The 11,479-nt window shown below is 37.5% G+C and overlaps 1 protein-coding gene across 1 annotated transcript in view; it reads right to left on the reverse strand.

The window, feature by feature from the left end:
- Nucleotides 1–4,492, reverse strand: part of LOC103352900 (cell surface A33 antigen) — a 6,535-nt gene extending 2,043 nt beyond the window's left edge. Inside the window, exons 1-7 of the mRNA XM_008275608.1 lie at nt 4,441–4,492; nt 3,978–4,144; nt 2,884–3,097; nt 2,548–2,712; nt 2,319–2,435; nt 384–510; nt 3–265 (exon numbers count right to left, since the gene is read on the reverse strand). Coding sequence (XP_008273830.1) covers nt 3–265; nt 384–510; nt 2,319–2,435; nt 2,548–2,712; nt 2,884–3,097; nt 3,978–4,144; nt 4,441–4,492 — 1,105 coding nt within the window. The remainder of the gene's footprint in view (nt 1–2; nt 266–383; nt 511–2,318; nt 2,436–2,547; nt 2,713–2,883; nt 3,098–3,977; nt 4,145–4,440) is intronic.
- Between the last annotated feature and the right edge of the window lie 6,987 nt (nt 4,493–11,479).

The raw sequence follows: 11,479 nt of genomic DNA on the forward strand, positions 1-11,479 counted from the left end.
GCGATCGTGCTGGTCGTTCTGGTAACGCTGAGATTCGATATCACTGCCCTTTCCACCGTACCTTTCTTTACCGCTAACATTACTGTTCTGATCATCATCAAACTTCGGTGCAGGTGCTCCGAGGCTTTGAGTGGTCTGAGGAACGACGTCTTTGTCTTCGTACCGGTCGACCTGTTTCTTCTCGCTGGTTGACTTGTCATCCTTGTACTGCATTGTACTAGCTTCGGCACCTTCTTTGTCATGAAACTCTATTTCTCCAGGGGAACTAAGAGACAAGCAAGGACATAATGGTTGGATGACTTCGATATAAACAATCAATACGCTAACGTAAGGCTTGTTGTTGGGTAACAGTGACAGAAACATCCAGGACAGACGATACATACCCCTCAGCATACTGGTCCTCCTTGCCTTTTTTTCGACAGCAAAAACAGTAAACGAGAATTCCCACAACCACGACACCTGCGAGGACTACGGCAACAATTATTGCAGTGGACGCAGTGCCCATGCTGGCTGAGTAAAAAAAGAGAAAACATAGAAAACACTTAGTCCCGGTCTATGAGCCCATCTTGACCAACATTTATGGCATCATTAGCCATTTTGAACTATTAATTGGCTGTGTGTTTTGGTACTAAACCAAAACCACTAAGTTAAGGCTATAGATGGAATCCCTCAGAAAGGATCTTCAAAGAACCGTTTTGTGAGCTTTGGGGTTCAATTTTGAACTCTATTATTAATATTATTATTGTTGTTATTATTATTATTATTATTATTATTATTATTATTATTATCATCGACATTTTAACCTCAAAACATAGGAAGAATACTAAAGATGGTCCAATATATAATGGAGAGGCTTTCATTACATTTTGGCAAGTAGGGACTTTGGCATTAGTGTCAAGGAGAAGCATTTTCACACAAATCTGCTGGCAAAAGTCAGACAAAATCCCAGTTTTACCCAAATATACAAAACCACTCCAAAAAACTCCAGTATTGTTTAGGAGAGCCCAATAATATGTCATGATAACTTATTCTAACCTGGGATACACTTTAAATAATGATTTTTCTCTATTGTGTTTTATAAAGACAGTCAAGTTTTGGCTTTGTCTACCAGATATATGTATTGAACTTGCAATTGGAAATATATAAACAAGAGGTTACTGGTTCCATCAGCTACTCTCTGAATTGAGCTGGTAAATGTTCCTTAAATATCCTTAGAGTTCCTTGAGGCTCTCTAATGCGACATATACTATTAAGTGCTGTAAGGACTTAGATGCTTGGGAGCGTGAATCTTTAAAGCTGCATTTATTCATCTTTGGCCACTAGAGGGCGGTGAAACAAACTGTACCCTCAGCATTCATTTGTTACTTATTACCTTGTTTTTATGGCAAAACACTGCCAAACTGTTAACCTTCTGTGCAGTACTTTTACAGACTGATTTTGTTCTGAACGCTACATGGCAGTTTGAATTAGCAGCAGATGGAGTTTAACACTTACTCATTTAAAACTGAACAGCGGGCTGCAACAGCGATGCATTCACCCTGTGTTGTACTTAATGAAGTGCACTTGAGCCACATTAGTGTTATTATAGGTGGTAAACTAATTAGCTGAACAAGCTAATGTTTGCAGCTTACATTAGAGGCACAGTTTGATACAGTCATGTTGAGTGGTGTTTTTGGTTTTGGAAAGGCAACAACAACAAAAAAAAACACAAAATGTTAGAGCTCCATTTACACTCCTTTGACTTATTGTGATGTCCAAATCAATTCGTCTAACTTTATTTGTGCAGCAACTTTTATACAGTTTTGTGCCGTTTAAAGTGCTTCACAGATGCTGATGATAAGATGCAACAAAGAACAGATTAAAAAGACAATATATTAAAACAAGATGTGTATGGGCCTAAAAAAAAAAGTCTGACAGGCCTGTTGTGCCTCATTACTGTTACTGAAACTGGACTGGACGGCTCTTTTTGTGGAGGAATTCACAATTTAGTTCTGGCAGCTGATCAACAAAAGTGCAATACTCACTCTTTTGTGACTCAGTTTTGGGCTCCACCAGGAAAAAAAGTGGCTTTTTAAGCTGTTAAATAATCCACTATTCATAAATTCAGTAGCTACTTGCTAACTTTGCCTGCCATTTGCTGCTGAGAATGTAAAGTGGACTGAGTTTATGAGAGCTTCGTGCTTAACGCAGCAGCCTGCAGCTGCCTGGAAATGAAGAGAAGTGGAATTTGCAATGCACACTGAGTTGAGAGGAACTGTGAAGCTGAGTGGTAGTTTTCTGTAAACAGTGGTGCAGGTAGATCATGTTAAAAGACTCACGGGGCTCCACAGTCAAGGTAAGGTTGCAGCTGGCAAAACCAATTCGATTTTCTGATTTGCAAATGAAGAACCCAGATGTATCTCGTGTAATGTTGATGAGAGATAAAACTCCATCCTCTGCAACATAAAGACAACAATCAGATGATGAGCCTTTTTTTTTTTTTTAACCATTAATACTGATGAAAAGTGTGCTTCAAGGTAACCAATGGATGGTTGAGGAAATTCCTACTTTGAGTTGCTTTAGGTGGTAACTGCCTGGGCATGTTTGTGACGCTGTAGCTCGTCCAGTCGTACGTCGGTGTTGGAGATCCCTCCTCAGACTTGCAGCTGAGTGTGATGTTGTGAAAATACTCTGTTGTTCCCTTGATGATGCAGATCGGCGCAGAGGGAGCAACTGGAACATAGAATTGAATCATAGAAAGAATTTCCCTCAGAAATGCTCTGTATTGCAAGACTGTAACAAAGCACAGTATTGATTTTACGGTGACACACGTTACGCATGCACTTATATGTCTGCCAAAGCGGATAGAGAGCCATAAACCGAATGAACTTAGTTGATTCTTACCCAGAACCAAGAGGGAAGTGACAGCAGCTAGTGTTCCCTCGTCATCGTTGAAGATGTTGACACTGCATTGGTAAGAGCGATTGTCCTGCATGGTCACTTTTGTTAGGCGGAGTGTGCTCGTTCGCGTTGTCATGTCAACCTCGAGGAAGGCTCTGCCTTCGTAATCAGGTGCAACGTTAACCGGACGGTTATAGAAGTAGGAGGCCACGGCTTTCTGGAGAAGTAAGCACATAATGTCTGCTCAGTACAATGTGAGTATAATCAGTGCCATGCAGCAAGTCATCCTGACATGACAGACTGTGTAGAGATAAAGGATGTGGCATTGTACATGAGGCAAATTTGTGGGATGTTCTTTATAATTAAAATTAACTAGCTAGTGTTGTTATCTGCTTAATAAATATGAGATGATTTTTATTTATTTTTTTGTCACTCTAAGTTTCAGTTTTGTTTTGAGTCTTGCTGCTGCTGCAACACTTTGTCCCGGATTAACTATTTCGTGTACATTTCATCATGACTATTTCTCAAATTCTGAAATAATACAACATCCATGTACAGTCTTGTCGAATGAAAACTAGAATACATTTTCTCCGTGCAGCAGTGAGTTACACACAGTTGGCAATCCTGACTCATTCACCTGCTCTTCAGCCACTGGACAAAGGTCAGTACTGTTATATGTGTCCAGCGATTAATAGAAACTAAGCAGATGATACGATGCCACAATGCTGTAAAGTCATATTCTACATTGTTAACATTATCTGAGGAAGATGAATAAGAGTTTGATTGAGAATAATAATAAGTCAGTGTAAGGTTCAAAAGTAGATAATGATGTGAATCGAAAACGATAAAGTTACTCATGCTGTTGTTTTAGACAGAAAACTGAAACAGGCCAGAGTTATGTAAACGCAAGATCCTACACTTCCCATAATGCAACTCTAATGGCGCTCATTCTCCCCGCCTTGTACACAGCACTTCCCCCACCCCAATTTTACTGTCTGATATGAATTTGTAGTCTCCGAAACTATTCCAAAAATAGGCCCTGAACACACCACTGATCTTGGAGTTAAACATGTGCACACACTAGTTCCACTTCTTACCATTGGTTCACCAGCAACGTCCGGGTTAGCTTCCCATGAGAGGAGCAATGTGGTCAAGTCGTCTACGGCTGGGACGAATGAGCAGGTCAAGGTAATAGCAGCCCCTCTTGCAACCTCATAATTACTCTGTGGGATAGTGACCTCCAAACTCCTGCAGCAGGGGAGCACTGGAAAAAACAGAAATACACAGTATCACTCTTCCTCATCTGCTTTTGTAATCATCCCCTTTTGTGGATTACGGAATTGGGTGACAGAGAAAAAATGAATTAATCTGAAAAAATTTGTTTTTTAAATATAATTAGTAGTTTCACCTACAGGTTTCTTTTGAGTGAACTATAATCCTGCTTCCGGGAGAGCAGCAAGGAGCTGGGTTAATGATTAACACCGCTGATAATACCATAAAGGTGTGTCAATGGGGTTTTCGTTATTTACAAAAGAGAAGAAATACAAGCATAAAGCCTACCTGTGAGTATCAGAAACAGCATTCGCCATCCAAGTTGCCTTTCTGTCGTCATTTCTGGAAGAGGGTTAAAACATCCAGACAGTAAAAAATGCCAAAATTGATGCTCTCGGTCCAAGAGCAGGAGCCCGCCTAACCTTGACGGTGAACTCCCAGGTATGGAGAAGTTGACTCTTCCAGGTAATAAGTCAACGGCTATAGGTCACATGTCAGCAAGGATCCAATCATTGATCTGTTTTCCTTTTGATTCAAACTGCAAAATGGAGTTTAACATCATAATCGGGGGTATATAGCAAGATAGACAGAAAGATAGATAGATAGATAGATAGATAGATAGATAGATAGATAGATAGATAGATAGATAGATAGATAGATAGATATGCTATAGCAGCATAGACACTAGATTTCATGTGTCCCTCAATGTTGCAAACTTAGAAAAAAAAAACAGTTTTCAATACATTTTAAACGAATGTTAACAACAATGACTCCAATCTGAAATCAAGTGATCACAGGCAGTTCTGTGGCCTTTGCCGAAACAGCTTGATTGTGCTCTACATTGTCCATCAGCAGCTGGTGTTACACTCAGTTTGACCTGCAGGCTGCAGTATTGCACTATGACTGAGTTAAATACAAACCAACAAACACACCCATTTTGAAATGCTCATAAATGTAATTGAACAGACGCTGTGGTCTCTGCACACAGATGAACAGCAGAACATGTGGATTGAGCCGAGGACTCGCAGTGCAGTGGGAGATATGTGACCTTCGCAATAATACAGTGTGCTCATTCAGGCTTTGGTGGCACAAGGTTGCAGATTCAGACTCAATTCCTGACAATGATGCAATCTGGCAGGGTGAAGAAGTCAGCTGTCTTGAAATATTCAGCCGGTCATAGGCGCCGCGTTAAGCCCATGACTTAAACTTTAACTATTTGTTGTATGAGGAAGAACGTAAAACTGCTTCTGCTTAGACACAAAGACACCCATGACCAATTTGAAACACTTAAAAGATCAACATAATGATGTTTTCAATGTGAGCTCACAATCTAAAAAATGACACAATAGTAACAATATTGCTCGTTTTCAACAAGAACTTGCACTCAAATTCTTTACTAGTGAAAGTATCAGTGAAACAATTGGAAATGATCCATTACATGTGAAAAACCAGTGTTCAACACCTTACAAGTACAGAAGAATTATCATAAGATAACATTTTGTAAAATGTACCGAAATTCCCAAAATTCAAAGCTCTGGTTCTGCAGAAAAATGTCCTCAAATGATAGAGTATTACAAATAGCATTTTTATTACCTTGTTGATGCACCAACAATAACCAGTTTAGTGTTGGAACTGTTAGTGTTTGCTTCAGGTTGTGTACAATATTAAAATGAACAATTTAAAACTGTTTTTATCTTCTTTTTTTTTGAGAGAGATTTGCTGTTATTTTCCCAATTTTCCCTGTTTTGTAGAGTAACAGATACTAATAACTAGTAAAATCACACTACATGTTAAACCCCAAAAAACAAAACAAAACCGCAAATAATGTCCACATCAAAATTCTAAACATTTTAATGTAAAATTTTTTTTTAAAACTGTATATATACAACAACTTATTTAAATCAGCAGAAATATCATTATTTTACATATAGATGCCATTATTTTAGAGAAAATAGTAATTTGTTATTTTATAATATGTGGCCCTAAAATTACACTATCTTACTGTATTTAAATCAGCTAAAAATATCATTATTTTACTGATATTTGATATTATTAATTTCAGATTTTTATTATTATTGTTTATTATTAATAATAATAATTTATTTATTTAACAGTTTTTCAATGTAACAATATTCAACCATTTCCATATATTATTAAAAAAAAATTAACTTTTTTTTTTTACAGTGTTGTTTAGTTGTTCAGTCCACTTGTCAGAATATGTGAGTACAACTGACATAAAAGTATACAATAAAAGAAAAGCTAGGTTTGCAGCTCCCACTGTCAAATCCTTCTTACAGTCAGTAAATAAGTTAAAAGTCAACTGAACAACTGTTAAAACGGTTCTATTTTTTTTCTCATATTTTGGGATATTACGTTTCTGACCTTTCGATAAATATAATCATCGCTGTTTAAGGAAGCAACAAAAGGGATGTTTATTTTCAGTGCTACGTACCAAAAAGCATTGCGTGTACATGATGTCTCAGAAATGTGCTGAATATCTTTTTCTTCATCAAAAACTTTCCCAAAGAGGATTTTTCTTACAGTTTGAAGCCTTTCATCAGCAGACTTTATGAACTTGTACATGAATTAACCTGCTGAGAGGCCCCGAGGCCAACACTATCTGGTGAGCACTCATTAACCCTCCGTTGCCCGTATTGTATATTCACCCTGTTGCTGCCATCAAACAAAGTGTACAGCAGAGAACATGTGGCAACTGTAAACTCATACACCCAGACACAAAGTAATACTGTTAATAGGCTGGATTAATAACGGCACATAGGAGATAGTGAACCATTACTGTCAAATATACATCCATTGAGTATATACTCTACCCAGACATGTGTACACGTGTATTACCATTTACAACATCTGTATAAAGTATTTTATATTTAACAGTTTAACCTGTTGTTTCTATATGTTCTTGTGTCTCTGTTCAGTTTTGTTGTTGGTATTTTTGTTCTCCTAAACATAATTGCGTGACAGTACATCGAGAGATCGGAGCCAAATTCCATATGCATGTAAACATACTTGGCTAGTGAAGATTCAGTTCAACTCAAACAATAATGGCATTAAAAGTGAAGTTTGACACAGCGCCACACCACAAGGAGCAGAGCCACATCTTTAGGTAATAATGCAGGACTCGCCTCAGTTGTTACAGTGCGGTAGTTGTGCCAATTTCCTGTCAGATTAACAATTAATCATATTCCCGAAACCAAGACATGCAATGAATGTGGGACTTCCCCAGAGCTCCATTAACTGCTTGGTAATCAGACCTTTGAGTTGTGTAATCAGACATATTAAACACCAAGTCTGCATCAGGTTTTGTTAGTGTTGCACATTTGAAAATACTGTGTTGCATGACTTTGTAATTAAACTCTAATTTTGACAAAATTAACGCAGACTCGACGTTCACTGGGATGTGCACAGGCCTTATTTCCACTTACTACAACCTAGTTACAAAGACTTTTTCATTGTACCTTTTTCAATTCATGCATGTATTTGTCAACAATTCCAACCTGTATAATGCAGGAAGTGGCGTATAAACAAGTAATGATCTTCTGTGAGTGTATTTAATGGTGCGTGATTGGATGTTTTAGTTTGCAAAATGGTAAGTGAAATGAATTGATGATGTGAACAAAAGGGCTAAAACATGCAAAACCAACTGTAAACATGTGACCTGTTTATTATTATTGTTAATAATAATAATAATAATAATAATCATAATAATCATAATAATTGTTTTTCAAGATATTCAAAGTGGCTTTACAGGGTACAAGATAAAAACAGAAATAAACAAGTTGAATAAAAAGCAGATAAAAAACAAGGTACAAAAAGCAGTTCTATAATGTAAAACAGTTAAACATTAAAAGCGAATTAACTTACCCCTGGCGAGTGAATCGAAGAAGTTAATGAAATCTAATAAGTTATGTTGGTATGTGCAGTGCAGCTCAATGGAAGGAACATTCAGGAAGTGGTGGGAATATGAGGAAACATGTCCCCACTTATCATCTTTTCACATTAGAGAAGTGAGAATTTCTTCTGGTCAAACAAAGGTCAGCAATGACGCTTCATGTTAAAAGGTATTACATAACTTCTGGACTTTTTTTTTTTTTTTGTCCAGTAGTAAATGAACAGATACAATTAAGGTAGCAGGAATGACAAATTTAACCAACCTCTTGCATCAGGGCTGTATGAGCACAAAACAAATCTTTCTTTATTTCAACAGAAGACAACATTTGGTGTCACTACATGCATAAGCTACAACTCCAGTCAATGTTCATGCAGTGTGAATAAGAGCCAACTACATTATGTGGATTCATAATAATACTTCTGGTATTACTGTGTTAAAGGTGGGTCTGAATTATAAATAAAAAATGCTAGTAACACACTACGGTGATTTCTCAAGAGACTGAAGGGTTATTTATGGAATAAATAACTTTGACTTTGAAGTAGTGAGTCAGACTCGTAGCTACAGACAGTCCGAGCATTTTATTTTTTTAAACAAAAGTAAGAATAATAAAAGATTAGACCGATTCATCCACGACTCCAATCATCAGTCCTTGAAAACAAATATGATGAAGTCACAATGTTTTTCTGTCGTATTAATTTGGCAACAGGCCGCCGAGTAACAATGACGACACATTTCAATGTTTGATTGTAAGTTGCTTTAGTAAGTTATTATTAGAGATGTTTTCATCAGCAACACAGGCAGCAGATTGGCTCTGATTGTCATTAGTTATTTGCTTTTGGGATATTGTGTTACAAGACTTTATGAGATGACCTTTTTTTTTTCCTGTACATCTCTTCTCCTGGACTATTTACAGGGTGGGTCGCCCAAATAAATACATTAACACATACACTGTGGTGTTAATGTGGAACATACACTGTAAAATATAAAAGAATTTAGTCAAATCAACTCATCTTTTGTAGTTTACTTCATGTAAATATACACATTTTGCTCATTTCTAGATAACAGATCTCGACATGCAGCCTATAACTTTTATTTTCAGACCAAGTCATGACTTAAAAACATTCTTTTTTAAAAAAATGACATTTTGATCTAAAATGATTAACTGAATAAACAGCAGAGACTTCACACAACTCATTACTACAGCAAACAAAGATGAAAAGAACAGAACATTGTCATCTTGTATGTAGCTGAAGTGTCTGATAAACTCAGAGGGATATCTACAAACACAACATCGCACTGCACTTCAGACCCAGCAACACTCTGAGACACAAAGTTGTTCATCCTGAGGTTAAAGCAGCCAAACACAAGCTGAGCGTTGTTGTAGATGCAGTCCAATGCAGCGAGGAGTGAACAGACCTGTATAGAGGGAAGACCACACAACTGCTCTACAAGTGTCAACACAGGAGAATCAGCTCCTCAAGACAAGACTCAGCTGAACAGTGAAGACAGATGGTTTGAGATTAGAGTGAAGGGAGCATCTATGTTAAACTCGAACAGCGATCTCTTAACAGAGGAGGGAGTCCACAACACCACTTATCAGGTACATACAATGCAGTCTTGAGATCTCTTCCCAGAAACTTTCAGCACCAATAACATCTTGTGACACTTGAGGCCTCCAGTACGAAGCAAATTCAACATACCCAGGATATCCTTTGTTATCTGGCTTTACTAAAACCGAACATCCGCAGTTGTGATAAGCGGCTTCACTTAACTGGCTATCTAATCAACTACACTTTGTGAATCTTGATATGAGCGCATTAACATAAAAGAGGAGGCGTTAGCACCAGATAAGCAAGCACAGACATGAACAGGTCTGCTGACACCTGAGACGCGTATTTCACCAACGAAGAGCAAACTATGATATTAGAGAAATACTGATATTTTAAATATATAATACAGACTCAAATAGTGCTGCAGCAGCTAAAGCAGGAGGCAAAATTTGCAAAAAAAAAAAAAAAACAGACCCTGCAGACTGTATGAATGTTAACAGGTTTATCATTGTCATCACCAAATTATTAGGGCACAAGTAACTCTGACGGCAATTACAACTGTGTATTCTGTTATGACTGTAGACGTATTCTACGGGTGTGGATTTTATTATTTCCACTGAAGCCCTGGAGGTGTTTAACGGTTTCACGAGCAAGAAAAAAAAACGAACATAAAAACGTACCTCGGAGCGCCAAGAAGGCTGACGCTCATGTGTACATAGGGCCACAAGGAAGTGTGTACAACTTTATGTATTATTAACAAGAATAAGAAACTATAACATTATACCAATATAAGGTGTTTAAAACATAATATATGGGGGAAAAAAGCCAAGCTGCTGCAGCTGAAGTCAAGAGGGAAAACTGCAAAAAAACTACATGAATATGAATAATGAATAGGCTTATCAATATCACTGCCCTCTTGTACATAAGTTGCTTCGATGTCTTATTTAAGATTCAAGATTGAATTATCGTCATGCATCACAAGACTGATAATGAAAATACAGATGTAGTCCACTTATTCTACCCACAAAATAGACAAACTATGTAATGAAAAAGTGGCAGTGTTTTAATATGCGCTGATCTGTTATCTCAAACCTAAACTGCACCTGATCAAGTTAGGTGTTCAGCATCTGTTACCGTGGTGACATACCCCCGGAAGAAGTTAATAACTGTCAGCGTCCTGAAAATCCAGAGTTAAACCTGAAGCTACCTCGCCAACCTCAAATCCTGCTTCGTGGTACGGACCTCTGGATGATGTTAATCTGTTATCTCAAACATAAACTGCACCAGATCAGGTTAAGTGTTCAGCATCTGTTACCGTGGTGATATACCCCCAGAAGAAGTTAACCACTGTCAGCATCCTGAAAATCCAGAGTTAAACTGGAAGCTACCTTGCTAACCTCAAATCTTGATTTGTAGGACTTCTGGATGACGTCAATCTGTTATCTCAAACATAAACTGGACCAGATCAGGTGAAGTGTTCAGCATTTGTTACCGTGGTGATATACCCCTGTAAGATGTTAACCACTGTTAACGTCCTGAAAATCCAGAGTTAAACCTGAAGCTACCTCGCTAACCTCAAATCCTGCTTTGTAGTACAGATCTCTGGATAACGGAGAATCTACACCGACAATAATCAAACAGTTCTAACCAATGCAAAATTTGAATTCAGTAACTAGTTTATCTCTCTTTAACCAGGAGAAGTCTCACGGATTATTTTTATACTAAGACGGAAAATTTTAACATTCAGAGACTGTTTGGAGGATGTTGTGAGATTATGTTAAATTTTAACAAAAGAACAATCTACATTCCAGTAATGTTTTCAAGGTGTTCTCAAGGCCTCAGATCCCAATGTTTTTTTGGGATATCC

The sequence above is a fragment of the Stegastes partitus genome, unplaced genomic scaffold (assembly GCF_000690725.1).
Source record: "Stegastes partitus isolate 25-593 unplaced genomic scaffold, Stegastes_partitus-1.0.2 Scaffold55, whole genome shotgun sequence".
In the NCBI taxonomy this organism is placed as follows: Eukaryota; Metazoa; Chordata; class Actinopteri; family Pomacentridae; genus Stegastes; species Stegastes partitus.